General features: G+C 31.7%; 2 protein-coding genes and 1 non-coding gene across 3 annotated transcripts; 2 read left to right on the plus strand and 1 right to left on the minus strand.

The window, feature by feature from the left end:
* Window positions 1-768: 768 nt before the first annotated feature.
* LOC148198638 (U2 spliceosomal RNA) lies at window positions 769-964 on the plus strand. Its single transcript, XR_015780030.1, has one exon. It is a non-coding gene; the product is annotated as a U2 spliceosomal RNA (small nuclear RNA).
* Window positions 965-1488: 524 nt separating this feature from the next.
* Window positions 1489-14025, minus strand: LOC124836739 (kinesin-like protein KIN-14F). Its single transcript, XM_088114854.1, has 18 exons — window positions 13833-14025; window positions 13377-13546; window positions 11744-11907; window positions 10773-10916; window positions 8360-8719; window positions 7740-7808; window positions 7387-7611; window positions 7200-7281; window positions 7010-7105; window positions 6744-6923; window positions 5342-5448; window positions 4604-4806; window positions 4341-4514; window positions 4008-4261; window positions 3538-3701; window positions 3269-3460; window positions 2448-3151; window positions 1489-1883 (listed from the first exon to the last, which is right to left on the minus strand). Exons 2-18 carry the CDS (start codon window positions 13534-13536, stop codon window positions 1724-1726), a joined length of 3438 nt encoding a protein of 1145 aa, XP_087970980.1. The 5' UTR covers window positions 13537-13546; window positions 13833-14025; the 3' UTR covers window positions 1489-1723.
* Window positions 14026-19763: 5738 nt separating this feature from the next.
* On the plus strand, window positions 19764-21428 carry LOC148198639 (uncharacterized). Its single transcript, XM_088115973.1, has one exon. It carries the CDS (start codon window positions 19764-19766, stop codon window positions 21426-21428), a length of 1665 nt encoding a protein of 554 aa, XP_087972099.1.
* The last annotated feature ends 1594 nt before the right edge of the window (window positions 21429-23022 follow it).

A 23022-nucleotide genomic window follows, 5' to 3' on the forward strand; every position in this document is an offset into this window, starting at 1 on the left:
GAGTGTGTTATTTATAGTGCAGCCTTTTGTAGTTCTGGTTTGCTTTTCTGAACTTGGTTCTCGATTTCATAATATTCTTTTAGCTTTTTCAAAAAAGTAAAATTTGACAATTCAATCATGTTCTAGATTGAACTAGATGCCTACAACAACACAATATATATTTATAATGACATATCTAATCTATATTATTCCTATTGATAATATGAATACACTTCAATACATACCAATAATACACTGCTTTTTCATGCATCATGCACACTTTGAATGGCTTGTCATGCCTTTTGACCAGACGAATGGTTTGGCCACATTTCAAAGCTCAATAATGATAATTTTAAAGGCGTCTTGAGGAAGTTTGTTTTCATTTTGTTCAATGACATCTTAATATAAAGTTCATCATATATTGAACTTATACATAATTTAGAAGTAGTTCTCCATATTCTTGAACAATAACAAGTGTATGCTCGATTTTCCAAATATTCCTTTAAAATGTAGGAAATTGAGTATGTAAGACATATTCTGTCAGGTCTAGGTATTGCTATGGATGCTTTAAAATTGAAAGCTGTTAAGGAATGACTTCAGCAAACAAATTTGAAACAATTACATGAATTTCTCAAGTAAGTGGATATTATTGACAATTTGTGAATGGATACGCTAAGCGAGGAGCACCTTCAATTATCTGAATAAGTTACAAAGTCCCACATTAGTCAAGATTCTGACAAGCAACTGGAAGTCCAAATATAAACATTCAAAACTTACACAGTCCAAATCATACCTTTCTCGGCCTTTTGGCTAAGATCAAGTGTAGTATCTGTTCTTATCAGTTTAATATCTGATATGTGGACCATTGGTTCACACGATATTAAATTTATTTTTTAAGGGAGAGAGTCAACTACAGTGGCTTGCTACTGTGGCTCTCAAGCATTGCCTTTGCCTTGCACTGTTGCAAGGGCTGAGTGCATCCCTCCTATGTTAGTTCAGTCTTTTATTTATAACATTTGTTAATAAACACTTCCGTGTCCTGCATTGGAGTATATTAATACTGTGATGCCATTGTCTATCAGTTTTAATTTTATGGTCACACGATTTTGATAATCTTTTTAGGTTAATACTCGATACAGCAAGTTTGAAAAATCTCTAATTAGAACTAACTTATTTATTAAACAACTTAAAGGTTGTCAAACTCAAAATCATTAAGCATATTAAAAAATAATTAATGTAAATAATCTTTGATAAATTAAAATATAGTCTTTACAAGAATTTAAATCTTATTACACTCAATCTTAAAGAAATAAATTAGACACTCATTTCTTCACTAGAGAGAGAATTTTGGATTATCACTCAGAATTCTAAATTTATTTCATACTCTAAAAATTGTATGACATCTCTCCCTAATAATAAGAATTTTATTGGACCCATACAAAATATTGCATACTTTCACAAAAAAGAAAAAAAATAAAGTTAAATATCACTAAAGCTTCAAATTAAAAAGAATATTCAACAAAAACATGTACACAAGAAAACTGACTCAGAAATATGTATTGATATACCAAGCTTCAGATTACAAAAACATGCTCAAATACAAGGGATGGGTGACACATACATATTAACCGCAAAACCTCAGTTTGTATAGAATTGTGTGTGTGAGGAACTCAAACATTGATTGTAGTTCCTGTACAAAAAAAAAAATACTATAAAAAAATGCTCACTGTGTAACATGAACTCCTCAAGATAAACCAAAAAACTTTCCACGTGGGGTAGATCTGCTTCTTCTAAATTCAGGCGTGGATGCATTGCTTCCTTCTTTAAGATTGCTGGCTGAACCATTCAAAACTTTGTTTTCAACTTTGCTAGCCAATAAATGTTCTCCTGCTTGAACTATTCCTCTGCATGTGGACAAAATGGTTCTATTATCAATACCAGTAATGCTACTATTTTTGCATATGCATTTATAGAACTAATCTTGAATCAACATGATTTTATATAATTCATTCTAAGTAAAGGTGAGTTTGTAGTAAGATGCTTGTTCTGTGGATAACAGAGCAGAAAATTGATTTTGACACAATATTGTTTGGGTACTGTAATCAAATCGATTTTGAGTGTGTAATTACCAAAATAGCTTTAGTCAAACACAGGTATATATAGGGCAAATAACAGCAAAACAGTGTTCATGCAAAAGCTACTTCTGATAGTTATAATAAGTAAAAATAAGAAGAAAAAGTAAAAACTGTTCTTTGATAAGTTAGAATTAACTAAGTTAAAAGTTATTTTTTAGAAAAGTTAACACAAATTTTCCTTTACATTACTTTTTCTAAGTGTTTTTCAAAAAGTTTATCCGAAGTTTAAAACTTGGAATCATGTTTCAACATATTGCAAACATCATGTCCGTCCTAAAGTCAAGCTGAAGTATGTCATAAGTTGATCCAAACACACCCTACTGTTAGTAATACCTTGATTCAGGGTTCTGAAAATTCCTGGCAAAGTTCTGACGTATCTTTTTGAGACTTAAAGCACCATGGACAGCAGACTCCATAAATCTAAGATCATTTTCAGCCTCGGAGTAATCATTCTTTGGAGGTGACTCCACATTACTTTCACCAGCATATTCCATGTCAGGAATGAATGGTGAGGTCAAATCAGGCTTTTGAATCTTGAAGGGTGATAGTTGATTATGCTTGGGCTTAGCCTTACTCTCAACCTTGCTTTTTCTGATGCCACCTTGTCTTACTGCACTAAGTGCTTGCTTGAATTGTTCCTCTTCATGTTCTTGATGAACTTTCTTATAGTTGAACTTCTGGAGGTTGAAGATTGTTTCTGAAATGTTTTCATGCTTTACAGTCTCTTGTGAATTCACATAAATTCTTGTGTCAGTGGATGCAACCACTGGCATTGTAACAAGGGATTTGTTAGCAGCTGGAAATGGATGCTTTAATATTGGTTGGTTGTCCATTGTTTCAGTTTTTACTTTGCTTTTAATGACTGTCCCTCTATCATTGGATTGTGATCTTCTCACTGGAGGAGATGGTGATCTTCCCTTCACTGAGCTGACTAACTTTTCTTCAGTCGGAAAAGACATTTTTGGCATAGAATCCTTCTCCATTAGTGTTGAGGGAAACCTTGACCTTCTTTGCTTACCTGAAGAGCAACTTCTAGACTGAAAAAAGAAGTTCAAATTAAGTTAGAGCCTATGTGAATCTGCATCAACATGGCACAATGTCCAAATGCATATTTACATATTTCTTACAAGTGGGTACATATTTTATTTAACTACCTCCAAGCTTCTATCATCCATAAGTCTTTGACCAGTTTCATGCTTCATGTTGCCACTGGTACCATATTTTGGTAATTGAAAAGGTGAAACAGCTCTTGGTTTTTGAGAATCAATGACGTTTCTAGCATTCCCAGCCTTCCACTGATCCAGTTCTGCTTCCTTCCTCTCCAATGCCAATTTGAGATTTGATATCTAAAAAAATAAAGAACCGTTTACATATGTTGTGCATGTTATGTTCAAATTGCACTACTTGTGACTAAAATGCAAACCTCTTCCTTTAGTTCTCGGATTTCACCAGTTTCTTTGTTAGATTGAGCAGCCCCAAGTTCAATGGATGAAACCCTCTCAGCAAATTTGAGTGTGCTAATTGTCTCCCCAAAAGCATTAAGTTCAGGATTTATATGAACAAACATCAAAGTTTTTGCATGCCCTCCTATTGATAAAAGAAAAGAAACACATATCTCAAGTTAAGTTTGCAGAAATTCAAACAAGCAAACAATAATGGCAATAACCAAATTAATACCAGTATTTAAATTTCTAGTCACTTATCAGCCTAATCTAACAACCTGGTCCCAAAAGAAAGATTGTACATATAGTGGTCAAATAGTAGTACCACCTATTATAACAATATGGTTGTCATAAGAGAAATGGAAAAAAATTCCAAATCTTAATGCTGCCATAACCTATCATTATAGGTAAGTTGCATCAAAGGGGAAAAAATTACATGGCAAACTGTTACCTAAAGAATCTTGTAACACTTGTGTGAGCTTGCTATTTCTATAAGGGATATGTGGACTCTTCTGTGCCAAGGCAGAGATAACATCCCCAAGTGCAGAAAGTGATCTATTTATATGTTGCGCTTCCTTTAGTCTCTCACCCACTGCCTCAGATTTGTCAACCCTCTCACTTCCAGCCAAATCCACAAGATGGAGACAACCTCTTAGAATGGAGTTGGAAACTAACTCCCTTCCTCTAACATGAACAGTCAAAACACTGCAAAAAGTAAGAACTTAGTTAAATATATTTGATGGTTGTTGGTTATCCATCTATGTTCATGAAGATGTCACTTTACCTATGGGAACGACTGCTTCTCTCATTTAGAGCTGTAGCACCCACGGCTCGGTTCTTCTGACCAATTCTCATCAAGTCTAGAACATCTCGAGTACAGGTAACCGGAACCAAAAATGCATCAGGCACATTGATGCCATTCATTTGAGAATTGTTTCGTATGTCTAATGTATATCTTGTTAAGGAACTGAAATAACTACATAAATTTCATTGTTGATATCTGTATAAAATTAAGAATTTGAACTGCCTTGCTGAAGAAAAAATTATGATAGAGCACTGCTTAAAGGATATCTTCTGTTAGAGCCATCACTGACTAGCAAATCTCTCACTTGTTCATTATATATTTCAATCATCTGAACGAAAACTTCATATTTTATGGAATCAGACCTTTCCTTTGATATATGAAATAAATCACCCAAAGCCCTGTAGTTTACACCCCATGTCTCTTCTGTTGTAAGATCAGGGCCACTCTGCACAAGCAAGTTAATCGCATTAATAGGCATGATTAAAAAAAATGTTGGAACAAGAAATATATCGTAATTGAACTTATTATAGACCTGGTTGTTTTCTGATGTAGCTATAGTTTCAAGGTCTATAAAATGGACATTTTATCAATTTATGTTGACAAAGAACAAGATAATTTAAATTTGTAAGTAAGCTGTTAAGTTAGAGGTTGAATAAAGTTTCAAATAAGGAAGTTTTCAAAAGAAATGTCTCCAAACCAAGGTTTGAACTAGTACTACTAGAGTCTTTAAACACCCAAAATCGTGTGATGGTGTCTAACATGTACCATAAAATACAAAACTAGAAGGAAAAACATATGATTGGTAAATAATACATGGATATCCCACGATTAGAAATTCAATGGTGGTAAGTTTAAAACCACATACATTTTTTATGTGTAAACAACAGTCAATAATAGCCAAGTAATTTAAGATACATTACTTTAGTTTAATGAATCAACATTATGTAAAATAAACTAGAACTGCTATGCGTGTCTCATACCATTGTGTATGTTTTCCCGGAGCCAGTCTGCCCGTATGCAAAGATGCATACATTATAACCATCTAGAACGGATCTGATCAAGGGCTGAGTGTCAGCATAAATTTGTTCTGCACATGACAATAAAAACATCATGAAAAGCATCAAATAATAACTAACATGATAAAAACGCTATGAAATGCAATTTATCAGTAAGAAAACCATAAATTCACTATGAAGCACGGAAAGATTTTACTGACTGAATATTAAACAGGAGAAAGAACATTCCTCCAAGTATTTCAATTTCCCAAAGAGACAGTGCTCAATTTACAAACAACAGAGATAATGAATCTCTTCCTTCAATCCGAACCCGCCCCTCTAACTAACAAATATTTCCTAAATAACTGTGTTAATTTTCTCCTAACTTCTAACCTGAACAGTCCACCTGTCTGAGGAGTCGAAATGTGGACATGATTCCAACATTGATTCCTTTCAAACACTTTCCAACACATCTTAGACGATCCTCAACACTTGACCCAATACCTTCCTATGAATGGACACTCCAAGAACACTAGTACTATTAAACATTTGAAATTTATTTTAAACATTTAGACAAGTAGGTTTAAATCTAATCTAAAGTATTTAGGGTAAATGATCAATTTGAACCTTAAACATCTGTGACTGCCAATTTAATCCTTCAAAGAACGAAATATTTCCATCCTGAAGGTATAAAATCCTTCAATTACGTCCTATCATTAAGATTTTTGTGACTACTTGGTTAGTGAAATATAATATTAAGAACCAATTTAACAGTAAATTATAGACTATTTTGCCATTAGGCTATAGTATTAGGGATCAATTTGAATATTTTACACATTCAATAACTAAAGCATATTTTTCATTCTTTTAAGGACTAAATTTACAGTGTCTCACATTTAAGAATCAAATCCAAGTGTGAGTCTAAGTTTCTCATTAAATAGAAATGACAAAGTTAAACATCATATAAGAAAAAAGACCTATGAACCCAATGCCTTAAGATTTTAGGTTAAAAGTGGTGTCAATCCTTATGTGAATTGGGCTTGTGTCACATATATAATCTCTCTCTAATGAAATTACCCTCTCAAAAATCATAAAAATCCCATCAGTGGTATCCTGAACCCAACAATGTTTAATGAGTATCAAGTCTCACATCTACTAAAGATAATGTCACAATACAATATATAAGGGAGGGAAATGATCCTAAACCCTCTTTATAGGAATACTAAACATAAACACAATATGCCTATATTGGATACTTTATTATATTATATTGCATAAACCCTGAACAAATCATTATTGTCCATTAAATTAGAGAGTCATAATACAAGATCTATGTAGAACAAATCAACAAAGTATATATCCTGAAAGATGTAGAAAATTAAACTACCTTGTGTTACAGTTGTTCCAAAAACCTTATCAAATGAAAATACTCGTCTAGCATCTTTTCCATGCTTAAGGGGATTTATGATCATCATATCTCCATTTTCTCCAATATAGTCCACCGTAGACTGCCCGTTTGATTGTCCTGGTAAGAATGGCCTCACTCTACAATACACCCTGATGGCTCCTGCAAAACAGAAATTTAATTAATCACATTTTAATGAATAAGTTGATCCATGAAACTCGTTGCTAGGAACCTGTGTTCTTATGCACCTTTAAGGTCTTGTACTTCATTGTAAAGAAGGCGGTTCTCCTCCAAAACTTTGTGGTAGGAAGTGGAGGCCACTTCAAGGCTTTTGATATGATCCTCTAAGTAATAGAACTCAAGTCAGTCCAAATAGTACAATGTTAAAACACTTCTACAAACAAGATATTCAAGGAAAAACAATTCTTAGATGGTTACCCAGCCTACTCAATTCTTCTTCCCACTCTGATTGAATTTTTTTGACTTCCAATTTTGTTTCTTTAAAAAAGTACTTCATACCCTGAAGCCGGATGAAAACCTTAGCACACTGTGCTGAACAGCTAATCCAAACTCATGTAAAAGTAACAACTAACATTAGCAATAACTCCAATGATCTAATTTATACCTCGAGTTGTTTCTGTTGAGTATTGATTACTTCAGCATACTTTGCAGAATAATTGGCATTTTGTCGAATACTATCACGTTTTCCACCACAATTGCAGAATTTGGAGAAGTCATTTGATGCCAAGCTACTTCTTTGGTTAAGATATAGTGAGATGGTTTCTATGAACTCTCTCTTTGAGAGACAACCCATGTCACCTTTCAAAATTTTCTTTAAAAAAAGTCCAAGCTGCAAAGAATTGTTGAGAAGTGTATTTTGGAAAACCATTAGAAGGAAAAGGAAAATGTCACATGAATGGCAATTGTGAAGTTTGGAAGCAAATGTAAGTTGCATACAAGAATTAAACTATGGAGTACCTGAGTGCCTTGAGAAACAAGCAAAGATGAGAAATCCTTGACTACCTTGCTGAGTAAGGTATCAATTACCTACAAATTGTCACCCATATCACAGATAAGACTGCATAAAGAAAAGAAAATCCTTATGCAGATTATTATTGGAAAAATTCTAAAACAATAACCTTATTTTCCAGTCGTATACTCTCAATAGCAGTGCAATTTTAGTTGACATGATATTTGTCTATCTTATTTTCTTAAAATGTGGCTTCGACCTAACTTAACCTACAAAATCAACTGTGAAATTTACATCTTATTTATATACTTTATTTTGATTTGATCATATAGATTAAGCATCTGTAACTGATCCTATATTGACCAAATAGCAAGTGGCTTCATAATCCCATCAACGATCACTAGGCTTAAACTAAGCTTAACACTATAAAATCGATTTGTTTGGTGAGGTTTGTTCCATTTATATATTTTAATTCTAAGATTGTCTAAGTAAGAGATTATCATGCTTTGCTTAGTGTGTAACATACTCTTTTTATAATATTCATATATTAATCTTTTCAGAAACACGTTTTGTAAAAGTTAGAACAGAAGTTATTGTGGTACAACAAACTGGAAAGGATCTTACCGACCATTGCATTCAGAGGCAGATCTTCAATCCCATTGGCCTCTCTAAGGTAAGCCTGAAGCAGTCTGAGTCCAAAGTGATCATAAAGGAAAGCCAAAGCATTGGCAGTTCTGGTTTCTTCAATCAAGAACTCTTCAGATAATTGAAGAAATTCAAGCAGTTGTTCATACTGTGATGATTCTGACTCATCTAATGATTCATCAGCACTTTCACTGCCAACCATGGAGGAAGGAGACTTCTTTGGAAAGGAAGTGATCCTCACAGTTCCACCATACCTCCACACACCAACCCCACCAGATAACTTCCATTCATAAAAACCCTTCAAACATAGAATGCAGTCCACAACTTTATTGGATGAACCTCCCTGCATTTTCAAGTTTTAAAACACCCTTTCAACAGAAAACTCAAAAGTAGTGTAAAATCAACAAATAGATAAACTCCATCACTAAGAGGGACTAAGAGGGACACATGGTACCATCTTCAATAGAAAAATTGCAAGATGTGCTCTGAACAATCTATCTAGCATTGGTTTCGTCAATATTGTTTGTTTGGAAAAATATAAAATTTAAATAGATTTTATGTGATATTTAAAAAATATTGTAAAGAAAAACCCAAATTTGGTTGAATTTGGATGGAAATGTGTTTTTTTTAGTTTTAATTATTTTAATTGACAACTTAAACTTTATTGTTATAGCATTACCCATAAAATAAGAGTCATATGATTACTATTTCTTGGATATTTTTAAATTAAAAATGTAAAAAAGTAAATAACTTGTATGAAGTATTTCAAAAAGTATACAAATGTACATAATCAATTAATATATATATATATATATATATATAGGGGCAGAGAGATTTAAAATTATTGAAGAAGCAAATATGATTAATTCAAATGACTTTGTATTTAAAATTTAGAAACCATTTTCAAACGTATATGGGTTACAATAAGAAATTTAATAATCAATATAAAATAATTTTAATCCTCCAGTATTTTTTTTCAGTTATTTTTAAGTACTAAAAATACAACAATGAAAAATTTTATTTTCAAGAATATTCAAATATTTTATTTTCATGAATTCTTTTTATAAAGTACTAAAAGATTTAACATATTAGTTAAACAAGATAAAATTCATTCAATCTTGCAACTTAATTAATTTATCAACCAATATATACTATTTTACATGGTTATCAAACTCTCGAGTAAACTTGTACGAGTTTACATTTCCAGACATGACTTCCGAGTTAACTCGGAAGTAAACTCATTTTCTACGTAAACTCAGTGAAATCGGTAAGATCATGTAGAATCGTGAGTTTGGAGCGATTCTGCGAGCTTGAAAGTTATATATTTAATTAAATGCATCAAAATTAATGACAATAATTCAAGTATTTATGTTTTACAATATTTATTTTTATGAACAATATAATTATAAATTTTATTTATTTAAAGTTATATAATTTTGTACACTTATTTGAATTAAGATATTATTTATATAATTTTTTTTATCTAAAGTAAACTCTTACGAGTTTATGAGTTGAGTTTATAAGTCGAATTTACTCGGCTCTTACAAGTTTACATAAACTCTCAAATTTAATAACCTTGTTCTTTTATTCTATAATCCAATTAGAGATTACCAATAAATGTATTAATTAATTTATATAATCTATACTTATTAATAAAAATATTTCTCCTTTTTTAAATTTCTTTTACATGTTGTATTACCAATTTTATTTTTATTAATACAACTTATGTCATTGGCTTTATTATTTATATAAAAAATAATCTGAAATAAATAATAATTTTATTTATATTATTATGAAATATGGCCCATTTTATTATTTTTTATTCTTTTTTACTATTTTTACTTTCTTTTATCCTAATTTTTGTTAAACAATATTTTAGCTTCTATAATAGGTAAGAAATACCGGATTAAAAATATTTTTATTGTATAACTATAACGCCTAATAAAACTAATTTTTGTAACTAGTTTTTATTTATTTATTCTAATTTTATTTTTTCTATCTGGATACTTATTTTTATAATTATTATTATTAACATTATTATTTTTTATTATTGTTACAAAAAAAGTTTATTTCCAGTAGTAACTATTACAGCAGTTATGTCGAAAATCGTTTCTTTATCAGTTGAGGGTGTTAAAAATAATTAGAATCTAATTCCCTTAAAAAGTAATTCATTCAGTACAAGAAACCGGACAATTAATTCTTTTATTGTCTAAACAATAGAATGCACATCGTACTCCAACTTTTTTATTTTAAGAGCAAAACAGAAAATGATTTTATTAATTATTAATAATCTTATTTTTAATTAGTTATTATTATTGAGTAAACCAAAATAATTCCATAATTGAGTGATTAAAAAGAGAATGAAAAGAAATAAATAGAAAATCCAAAGGCCAAACCTTCTCCAAATCAGATGCTTCAAATGTGAGAAGCTGCATCTCCTTAACAGCCTCTAAGAAATTCCTCATGTTTTCAAAATACTGAATTGCTGAGTGGGCCGCCCCCTCTGCACATTGAACAGCAAGCCCAGGATTCTCCACCACCTATCCAGCCCAATACATAAAACAACCAAATAAAAAACATTGTCACCAAATTAACACTTTGAAAACTAGGCTTTTACTTCCACCAGCCTCATAATTTCTTCGTACACCTTTCAAATTTTCAAAATGACCATTTTGCCTTTTAGAAAAGTGACTTCCGGATTACACATTCCAAAAGCTTTCCAAAACAAGTTTTTCAGAATTTTAAGAATGAAATTTATTTAACAAAATTTTTAAAATAGAATTTTCGAAATATGATTTCCAGAACAAAATTTTTGAAATGCAGGAAATTTATTCTAGAATATGTTTTCTGAAATCGAATTTCCGAAATAAACTTTCTGGAACACATATGATGTCTTCCGGAGCATTCCTACATGAAGTGTATCATGGAAAAAACTTTCCAAAATATATGAAATATTCCGAAAAGAGCTTTCAAAATGAGTTTTTTTTGCTGCATTTTCTCTCTTCTTCTTCCTCTACAACAGAGATAATGATGGCAGCGGTGATGATAGCAGCAGTGGCAGTGTGGTGCAGTGACAAAGGGTGTTTGAATCTTTTCCTCTTATTTATGGAGTGCAATTAGTAATTGTACAGGTGCAAAAAGCGATAGTATGAAAACTAAAGTCTTGTCCTATTTTGACCGATTTTGTGTTTGATCAGGTCAAATATAAGGTGGAATACACGGACTCGTGTTGATAATGTCTTATTTGCCCGGCATAATATATAGATACTAATAATTTTTTATATTAAAAAATTATAATTTTTCAGTTAAACTTATATTTATAAATAAAAGAGGAAATTATAAGCTTTGAAAAATGGAAAAAGTGGACCTTGAGAACAGCACCGGGGTTGACTTTGTTGAGGACATTGCAGAGAATAAGACCATTGCGTAGAGCAAGGCAAAAGTCTTCTTCCGAGGGTGTTTCAGTGAGTGATAATGAGGCAACATTGTCCATTTGGCGTAGCCATTCTGTTGCTTTGTATCTTCTCCAAGCTTCCACCATTCAACAAAAACCAAACCATTTTCATCACAAAATAAGATCACAAAAATGAAAGGTGTAATAGGAAGTCACCAAAAAGATAGAGAATGGTTGTATTGTGTCAAAATCATCAAAGAAAAGTTAAGAAACTGTTATTAAAAGTTAAGACAGACACTAACAATGATTAATAACAGCAAAGTGGCATTTGCAATGTTACAAATTTATGGTGCTTCTTGCTTACTTGATGTAGGGTCTTGATAATCGATAATGCTTAACATTATGCTCTAAAATCATAGTTGGGGAACTTATAATCATGATTATGTTCATAAAAAAATTTAAAAATATATCTCCTAATCAATAATAAAATAACTGGTCATAATAATAATAATATCTCACTATAATGATGATGAACCCTTTAGGTTATAAGTAAGATACTTGATTGCACAAATTTTGGACCCGACCCTTATGGACAAGGGCACAGTCCATAAGGGTGGTGGGGTGGTGATCCATTTTAGTACAAACACTTTCCCCCACACACTATTCTTCATCATCAATCTCTTGCTACATCTCATTCTTTTTTCTTTTCTAGCCACCCCCACTTTGTTTAACATATAAACCTAACTTTTTGTATTTTAACATTGCTTTTTCTGCTTTTGTTAAGTAAAGAGGTCCAAGTAATAATTTGGTTGACCAAAAATGAAAAGAGAAAAACAACAAATGAGTTGTTAAAATAACCAAATGATATGTTGTTTCTTTTCTTTTCATTGGGTCATAAGAAACAAACATCACACCTAGAAACGTGCCTCAACTTAAGCATCTTTTGTCAATTATCTACTTTTTCACAAAGAGCTGTTGTCTTCTTTCTTTTTTTTCTTTTCTGGAAGAGGAACTACTCACCACAGATATGTGCAACAATTTTTGTTCAAGTTATGCCTACTTTCACAAATTTGCAGGTTGTATGCACCCTTTTGCTACTTCCAATAAGGTTTTCCAAGAGGAGAAAATCTTATTCCCATTTCAGGATATGAACTCTTTCAGTAAAGTGAATTATTCCCTCAATTTCAAATTGATCCATGTTAAAGGTTTTATACAGGAACAAAAAACAAAAGTAACCACTTCAAGATAATATAGTATGAGTGAAGGGATAAAATGAATAAATTTTTAACATTTATTAAAACAAAACTAAAGTGTACATCAATTTGAAATATCAACATTTTTTATATTGTGAGTGAACAAGTTTTGTATAGTATCAATCAATCTCTGATCCCCATGTTCCTAAAAAACATTAACTATTGTAAAATATAAACATAAAATTATTCCATTGAGGGATATTGAAAAATAACTCATACCAGTAATAATATATGAAGATTAAACTATAATTATATTTACATATCTGGTATTAAACTGCATTATTACACACCTGTATTTATATTATAACTAGATATTAATGGCATGCATGGTGTGTGACATTAAAGAAGCATACCTGCTTCCTCTGCCTTCCTCTGTGCCAATTCATTATCATTGAAACCTTCCTCTGTGACAGTGCATGAAGCCTCCTTGTTCATGGTGGTGACCACTAAACCCTTCAATCCTCTCTTTGAAGGAGATGTGAAAAATGAGTTTTGGCAACTCTCTTGTGGCATCTCAATCTCTCTGATAATCAACCAAGAAAACTGTGTTAGATGACAGCATAATAGCAATGTATGCATAAAAAAAGTTTCATACACAACACAATTCCTATGTATGATATCAGAATCAATAAATTGATTGTAGGTTGCTTCATAAACATAGCAAGAACTAAACTTTTCATCTGATCAATTCTTACTCGGATGCAAACCAATAAAAAAACAAAAACTTGATCAACTATATTATATGGGTTTTCCTTATCGATAAAATTCAAAAGAAAAGCAAGAGATTGCAGAAAGAAGAATAAGATTACCTGGGGAAGTGAAAGATTGAGAACAAGAAAGTGAAGCTTGGTGAATGAGGAGGTTATGGAATTGGAAAGAGGGTTTTTGTGTGATGGTTTTTGTGAATGAATAAGCATTACAAAGAAAGAAGAAGCTTAATATGTGTAATGCATAGTTGCCTTCAATGGTAGTGTGTGAGTGTGGAAACTGAAGAGAAAAAACAGAAACACATGAAAACTTTCAAACGTCGTTATTGGCATTCTCTGACTAATATAGGACCAATCACGGCGTCATTTCACGGACATTCTACCCATTCTTGCCGTCATGTCTATTTTAATATTCTCAATAAACTAAATTTGAATATTAATGAACTAAAATTTATTATGGAAATATTTGAAATAATTTTTTCTCAAATAAACAAATTTAAAAGTTCATTTATTTAAGAAATATATACAAAAGGACATTTCTCTTTAATCTGTTATTAAAATGAACACTTAAAAAGCATAAGTCTAGTTATTTTTATCATAATACATTTTAAAAAAATATAAATACAAACAAAGTGGATTTATATATATATATATATATATATATATATATATATATATATATATATGGGGTTTGCTAACGCGCGTACGCCTGTTTTTCAGTTGGTACATTTTAGCAATGTGTATCGGATTTTAGTAGACAAAAATACCCTTATATATATCATGGATTCTAAGTTTTAAGGTTAAGGGTATTTTAATAATTTTCATTTTCAAAACTTAAAAAAAAAAAAAAGAAACCCTCCAAATCCTTACTCACCTCTCTCATTTCTCTCAACCCTTTCTCTTTCATCTTTCTCACTCCAATCTTTTCTCTGTCATCCCTGTAGACCCAATTGAAAAAATCAGAAACACCCTACTGTAGCCCCAATTGAAAAAATCACAAAAAAATTATTTTATAATGAGTTTTCATCTTATAATTTTTGTCTTATCTAATTTTATCCAATTTTCACAAGCATAAAGGAATTGGTAATTGACATGTAAAAAATCAGAAATACTTGTTGTTAAACAATTTCTTACAAAAAATGATTTTATAATAAGTTTTTATTTTATAATTTTTGTCTTATCTAATTTTATCTAATTTTCACAAGCATAATGACATCCAAAAGAATTGGTAATTGGCCTGGAGGGTTTTTTTTAGAGATGATGATTCAATATATGCAAATGATGAAATTAGAGAAATTAGTGAAGATGGTGAAATTGAAGAGATCTTGAATGAACCTTTGCTTCAAAGTGAATATGTCAATCACTCAACTCTTTAGAAAGACAAATTGTTTAAAGACAAGTGTTTCTGATTTTTTCAATTAAGGCTATAGTAGGGATGACAGAGAAAAGGTTGGAGTGAGAGAGATGAAAGAGAAAGGATTGAGAGGAATGAGAGAGGTAAGGGTTTGGGGGGTTTCTTTTTTTTTTTAAGTTTTGAGAATGAAAATTATTAAAATACCATTAACCTTAAAACTTAGAATCCATGATATATAAGGATATTTTTGTCTACTAAAATCCGGTACACATTGCTAAAATGTATCAACTGAAAAACAAGCGTACGCGTATATATATATATATATATATATATATATATATATATATATATATATATATATATATATATATATATATATATATATATATATATATATATATATATATAACTTTTAAAATCATTATTTACCGGATACAATAATCTATAATTGGATGACACTCAATTCTAAATAAATTCATATACCCCTAGTGGTGATAACATCATTTAAATCTAACAAAAAACAATTCAACATAGTGTTTTATATTTTTTTTAATCTTGAATATGTATCAAAGAAATTGCAATAATTAATGCATGTTAACTAACTGAAGTAGACTTCATTCGCAATTTTATAATCTTAGGCTTTACAATTATATTACATTTTTTTATATAAAATAATAGAGAAAAAGGATCGTCACCTTTATTGACCAAAAAAAATGTAAAAAAGGTAATTCAATCAAACTGTTACTTTTTTTACAGCATAATAATAATATTTTAAAAAACAAGTGTAAAATAATTTATAGTCTTATTTACAGTGTAAAAATAATTATACGAGACAAAGAATTAAATTGAAATTAAGTAACTTTTAATATTATTTATTATTGACTATACCGACAATATTATTTACTATTAATAAATAAGTAATTAAAGACAATAAGGTGGTGTATAAATGACATGAAACACACTTCCTACCAGTATTATTGTCTACTGGGTGTTGTCTCTCCGTACTACAGTATTCAAAATACAATTAATTTATGTTCTAGACTGTTAATACTCTTTCCATTAATTTATAACTTGATCTTTAACAATTAAAGAGACCCATAACAAAAATGTGATAGTAATGAAATTCAGCTCTATATGTCTCTGTTTATTTTTAAGATAACATCCTTTTATATATATATATAGAGATATTTGATTTATTTTATAAAATTTCATTTAGGTTTAATGTCTCGGTAGATCCCTATTTTCGTCCAGAATCTCAAATAGATCATTTTCTTTCACGGTTTCTCAATTGGGTCCTTGTTTTTGTAAAATTGAAGCAATTAGAGGCTTGTCGTCAAATTGCACAAACGGCCGTTTAACTTTGGATTACGTGGCATGGTTCGCGCAATTTGACGGCAAGCCTCTAATTGCTTCAATTTTACAAAAACAAGGACCCAATTGAGACGCCGAAAAAGAAAGGGATCTATTTGAAATTCTGGACGAAAATAGGGATCTACCCAAACATTAAACCTTTCATTTATTAGACATCTAATTAAAGTTGGTCATACACAAATACTCAATTTTTAATTTAATAACTATTCAACAATAATAAAATAATATTTTTATTTTAAAATATGAATTATTTAAAATAAATCAATTAGAAAAGTAAAAAAAATATTTTCTTCATTTGATGTTAAAAAGGAATAGGAAATTTGAGAGATATACTTGAAAAAAAAATATTAATTAAATATAAAGAACTTTTTCCCTTAATTTAATATCAGAAATTGTTTTTGACTTTTAATTCTTCTTATCTATTTGACTTAGTATATTATTAGAATTTGAAATCTCGTTTATCTTTTAACTTAAAACTTAAAAAAAAATTATCAACTCTATGTATAACTAAGCAATATTTTTGTATAAATATTCTTAATTTAGTGATGAAGAATGACATTCTTTGTTAATCTATTAACAATTTACAAGAAGTCATGATTTCTCAAAATTCAAAGTAAATGAATAACAAAGTCAATGACTATTGCGTTTTCATTCTAGAATCTTCAAATATTGCGAAATTCTTCTAAATCTTTGGTGTTCTATCCTAGTTTTCTGATGAAATAATTCGAAAGCTAAGAATTACGTCTTTTTTCATTAATCACTATAATACCAATTCAAATTTTTGTATATTTTAATCATATCAGGATGTAAATATGTTTGTACCATAGGATACCCAATCCTCCAATGGTCGACCGGTGACTAGGGCGACCTGGTAACAGTTGAACCAATACGAGGCCTTCTTAAAGATGATGTGTTGTCGATCACTTGGTCCTCGACAACCAAATAGTAATGTCGCGACATAACGTTCGCACCGCGCACACGACAAGTCACCTATTCATGTCGACGCACAGGACGGTCGACATACAAGCGCTATATCGTAGCGTGCAGTTACAGATAAACAGTTACGCACAATCAGCTAACCAACGCCGCGAATCACGGAAGTAATTGACTTAGTATCAGCACACGATCTAGCAGTTACAACTTCTACACGGTCAAACTTCGATAACTGACCGGATTGCCAGGTAACGGTTTATTTTACTGTTTTAAATACACCCTTCACACCAGAAAAAAGGTACGTTTTTCCCCTGAGAGAAATTATTCTTATTCTTGATCACTTTGAACAAAAAGATTCAGGTGACTCCTTTTCTGACTTGAGCGTCGGAGTGCCTTTGCAGGTACCCAGCCCACCTTTTCCTAAGGAACAGAACATAAAGAAAGGAAGGAAACATCGCGAAGGTGAGCATAAAGAGAAGCAGTTCAGTTTTGTTAGGTTTGTATCTCGGCCTCCACACCCCTACTGAAACAATGTTTTTATAGTTTTATTTCAAATTTAATATCTTTAATTTGTTATCTCCTCGTAGAAATATCATGTATTTAAATCTCATAATACCATTTTTATCGAAAAAGAAATCATGCATGTGATCAACACCAACAAAATTCCTTAATGTGTTCAAAGATAGGATCTACTAGTTTTTTCTGAACTATATGTCAAGAAAATCATTACAACATTAAGATTGTCTGAATAATTTATTCACATATTCATATCTTTAACCTACTCAATCAATCTTCTAACTATTTTAATATAATTGGAGATAACTTACATTATTTTAGAGATTTTTTGTTTTTAGTTAGAAGTTACATATTGATTTTTTTTTTCTCAATTGAGTTTTTAATTTTGAAAATTTGAAGCAATGTAACTATTGTCATTAAATTGGCTTAACATCGTTAAAAAATAGTGATGTCACACACATTGTTGTGCATTTTCTAAAAGACGTGGCTTAATGACATGTGGAACTTAACATTTTTTAAAAAAGTGGAATTTTTTTTGTTAAAACTCTAATTAAAGGGTGTTTCTAGTGTTGCTCGTGCTTCTTCCATGACTAGAGAGCTCGGTCAAGAGGAGTTCGATCTAAGGAAGCTTAGCTGGTGGAGCTCAATTAGGAGAAGGTTGGCCTGACGGAGCTCGGCCTAGATAACTCAGTCTAGAGAGCTCAAGCTAGAAGACCTTGTCTTGGAGGACCTCGACCTAAAGAAGCTCAGCCTAGAGAAGCTCAGCCTAGAGAGCTCAGCTTGGAGGAGCTTGGCCTAGGAGAGCTTGGTTAGAATAGCTCGACATGGAAGAGTGCAACCTAAAGATCTAAATTTGGAGGAACTCGGCCTAGGGGAGCTCGGGTTGGAGGAGCTTAGACTAAAAGAGCTTGGCCTGTGAGAGTTTGTTAGCAAAAATCAAAGATGAAGTTTTGATGATGAACAGATTTGCACAAGTCAAGATCCATAAAGACAAATTGAAGATCTCTGTATTTGATTTATTTAGTTAATCGATTATTCCTGAGAATAATCAATTAACACTAGCCGTTGGGGGTTTCAGATTTGAAAAACTAGCCGTTGGGGGTTTCAGATTTGAAAAACTAGCCGTTGGGGGTTTCATATTTGAAAAACTAGCCGTTGTACTCATTATTAATCGATTAATATTTATGTTAATCGATTAAATGCGTTAATGGCCCGTTTTCGAAGAATGGAAGGGTATTAGGTTGAGTCTATAAAATGGCTCACTCTTCATCTCAAAAACAACTCTTCCCTTGTGCTCTAGTACTCAGAAATCATTGAGACTTGTGTGTTCTTGTTCGGCTTGTGAAACTCGTGTCTGTGGAGCTGGTGAAGTGCTGCTACGGTGACAGAGGAAATAGTCGGTTCATCCTTGGTGTGTCTGAGGAGGTGTTCGGAAGAGGAAGTTCATCCTTCGTGAAGTATTCGGAGGAGGTGTTCATCCTTTGTGAAGATTCAAAGGAGGTGTAGGTTCATCTCTTGTGGTTTCAAGAGAGGTGGTTTCTAAAATTTTACAAATTGTGTTTCTTTGTGATTGTAATTTGTAATTGTTTTGTGTTAGTGAAAAAGGTTTATCTTGTTTGAGATAAGCGACTGGACGTAGGATTGGTAAGATCCGAACCAGGATAAAATCATCTGTGCAAATTTCTCTCAACCTTACTCTCCTTATTTGTCTTTATTATTATCTTGGTAAGTTTAATTGAGTAGAAATTAAAAGGCACACGTTCGTATTAAAAACCCTCTTGGTTTGTTATTCCACGCTAACAATTCCGCTGCAACGATTCTAACAATTGGTATCAGAGCTTGCTTTGATAGTCATTCAAATGGCAGGATCACATCAAACCTTTGCAGAGGGTGCATCAATCAATAGACCCCCACTATTCACAGGTGAGAACTATGCATTCTGGAAGGTAAGAATGCAAATATTTATTGAATCTATTGATTGTGAAATTTGGGATGTTATTGCGTCTGGCTCTTCTGTTCCTACTAACAATACACAGGAACCAAAGCCCCGTGGTCAATGGACCATTGAAGAAAAGAAAAGATTTCAGAATGACGTAAAAGCCCGGAATATCATTGCATCAGCATTGACTGTTGATGAGTTCTACAGGGTCTCTGTCTGCAAAAATGCTCAAGAAATGTGGGACGTACTCAGAGTGACGCATGAAGGAACAAATGATGTAAAGAGGGCAAGGAAGAACTCATTAATCCAAGAGTATGAAATGTTCCGGATGAAGCAAGGAGAAACAATTTCAGACGTTCAAAAACGCTTCACCAACATTGTCAATCATCTCATTGGACTGGGTAAGTCATTTGATACCGATGAACTTAACATTAAAATCTTGAAGTCTTTAGACAGGTCGTGGCAACCAAAGGTGACTGCAATCTCGGAGTCACAGAACCTCAACACCATGACTATGGCGGCACTCTTTGGAAAGTTGAGGGAACATGAACTAGATCTTGGAAGACTTGATGAAGAAGAAGCAAAAGCCAAAAACAAGAAGAAGAGTTTGGCATTAAAGTCGGAGGTTGAAAGAAGCAAAGGTAAATCGGAAGATGAAGACTCAGACGAAGAAGAAAATTTGAGACTCATGATAAAAAGGCTCAACAGGTTCATGAAATCAAAAGACAAAGGAAGATTAAAATTCGAAAAGAAAGAAAATCAAGGATCTTCCTCACACTATAAATGTTATGGTTGCGGAGAAAGGGGGCACCTAAAGGCAGACTGCCCAAATCAAAAGAAGAGTGAAGACAAAAAGGAGAAAAGATTCTTCAAGAAAAAGAAGGCCTACATTGCATGGGAAGATGACAACGAAACAATTTCCGATTTGAGCGAATCTGATGAAGAAGCAAACATTTGTTTAGTGGTGAACGACGACGCTGGAAGCCAAGTAAGTACATCTAGCGATTCTGATAATTATAGTCAAATTAGTGAAGATGAATTGCATGAAACTTATGCTGCTTTAATAGTAGAATCTGAAAAATTAGATAAAGCTCATAAGAAATTGAAAAAGGATTTCAAAAATTTAAAATTAAATTTTGAAAATATTTCTGAAGAAAATAAAAATTTGAAATCAGACTTTGAAAATATTCTTGAAGAAAATAAAAATTTAAAATTAAATTTTGAAAATATTTTTGAAGAAAATAAAGATTTGAAAAATAAAGTTTTATTTTTTGAAAAGGGTAAATTTACTAGTAGTGATGAATCTGCTTCTTGTGAAAATTTTAAGAAACTACTAGAACACACAACCTTAGGAGAATGTAGTAAAAATAACGAAAATAAGGTTGTTAAAAATAAGTATGTTCCTAAAATTAAAAATAAACATAATAATAGAACCCGTAGAACATGGGTAGAAAAAGGAACAACTTATAGGAACACAAACTTTGTATCATGCTTTTATTGTATGAAAAAGGGTCATACTTCAAATAAATGTAAAATTAAGCATTATGGTGTTCCAAGTGGTAGATATGCTTGGGTTGTAAAATGATTTTTTTAAATCTAACCCAAATGACCCATACAAGTAGTTGGGTACCTATTGTTTAATATTTAGAATTTCTTTAAACAAAATTTAAGAAAATTTTATTCCAAGGCCGATGAAACTATTTTTTTTTTATATCTTCTAATATACAAAGCATATATAGTTTTCAATCGGAAAAATTTTTATGTGTGCATGTTGTCTTTGATGAAATTGTAGACCTTGAGGCAAAACCTCTTGAGTCAGTTGAATTAGATGTAGGCAATGATGAAGATTTGTAGAAGACAACAAATGAAGCGAAGAATGATGAAAATCCTCAAGATGAAGATCTAAACAAAATGTGGAAACAACCTAGAAGATTATCATTACGAAGTTGGAGGCATATCTAAAGGGGTAAACATTAGAAGAGATCTAAGAATCTTTAGAAATATCTTAGGATTGAATTTTTAAATGCGTTCCAGTTTTGCAATTTTGAAAAACTAGCCATATTTTTGTATGCTTTAAAATTCCTATCTTATATAGTTCAATGTATGTTTAAACAATGTTTTATAAGTTCTTCATCCTAAAATTATTTACTTTAAATATCCTATTGTGTATGTTTGAATGAATCTTTAAATTTGAAATATTTTTAGCTCATATGCATACATGCTTTTATTAAGGGGGAATATTATCTTAAGGGGAGAACATCAAACACACCTTTTTAATTATGATCAAAAAGGGGGAGAAAGTGTTTAAAGCTTATTTAAGCTTATTTGCTTATTTGTGTTTATTCACTAATGCACTTTTTCTTCCATAAGTTGTGTTTTATCCAGATTATTACTAAAAGCTTTAAATCAGAAGAATTTTTGATCATCATCAAAAAGGGGGAGAATGTTAGCAAAAATCAAAGATGAAGTTTTGATGATGAACAGATTTGCACAAGTCAAGATCCATAAAGACAAATTGAAGATCTCTGTATTTGATTTATTTAGTTAATCGATTATTCTTGAGAATAATCAATTAACACTAGCCGTTGGGGGTTTCAGATTTGAAAAACTAGCCGTTGGGGGTTTCAGATTTGAAAAACTAGCCGTTAGGGGTTTCAGATTTGAAAAACTAGCCGTTGTACTCATTATTAATCGATTAATATTTATGTTAATCGATTAAATGCGTTAATGGCCCGTTTTCGAAGAATGGAAGGGTATTAGGCTGAGTCTATAAAATGGCTCACTCTTCATCTCAAAAACAACTCTTCCCTTGTGCTCTAGTACTCAGAAATCATTGAGACTTGTGTGTTCTTGTTTGGCTTGTGAAACTCGTGTCTATGGAGCTGGTGAAGTGCTGCTACGGTGACAGAGGAAATAGCCGGTTCATCCTTGGTGTGTCTGAGGAGGTGTTCGGAAGAGGAAGTTCATCCTTCGTGAAGTATTCGGAGGAGGTGTTCATCCTTTGTGAAGATTCAAAGGAGGTGTAGGTTCATCTCTTGTGGTTTCAAGAGAGGTGGTTTCTAAACTTTTACAAATTGTGTTTCTTTGTGATTGTAATTTGTAATTGTTTTGTGTTAGTGAAAAAGGTTTATCTTGTTTGAGATAAGCGACTGAACGTAGGATTGGTAAGATCCGAACCA

Source organism: Vigna umbellata, chromosome 5 (genome assembly GCF_029865625.1).
Source record: "Vigna umbellata cultivar VRB3 chromosome 5, Vumbellata_1.0, whole genome shotgun sequence".
NCBI classification, from domain to species: Eukaryota; Viridiplantae; Streptophyta; class Magnoliopsida; order Fabales; family Fabaceae; genus Vigna; species Vigna umbellata.

Bases quoted from the DNA above. Each gene is read 5' to 3' on its own strand.
- LOC124836739 (XM_088114854.1), bottom strand. From the start codon at position 13,536: ATGCCACAAGAGAGTTGCCAAAACTCATTTTTCACATCTCCTTCAAAG. The intron at 10,917-11,743 runs GTCCACTTTTTC...TGGGCTGGATAG, and splicing joins ACCCCGGTGCTGTTCTCAAG to GTGGTGGAGAATCCTGGGCT. The intron at 3,461-3,537 runs GTTTGCATTTTA...TTATTTTTTTAG, and splicing joins TCCGAGAACTAAAGGAAGAG to ATATCAAATCTCAAATTGGC.
- LOC148198639 (XM_088115973.1), top strand. From the start codon at position 19,764: ATGGCAGGATCACATCAAACCTTTGCAGAGGGTGCATCAATCAATAGA.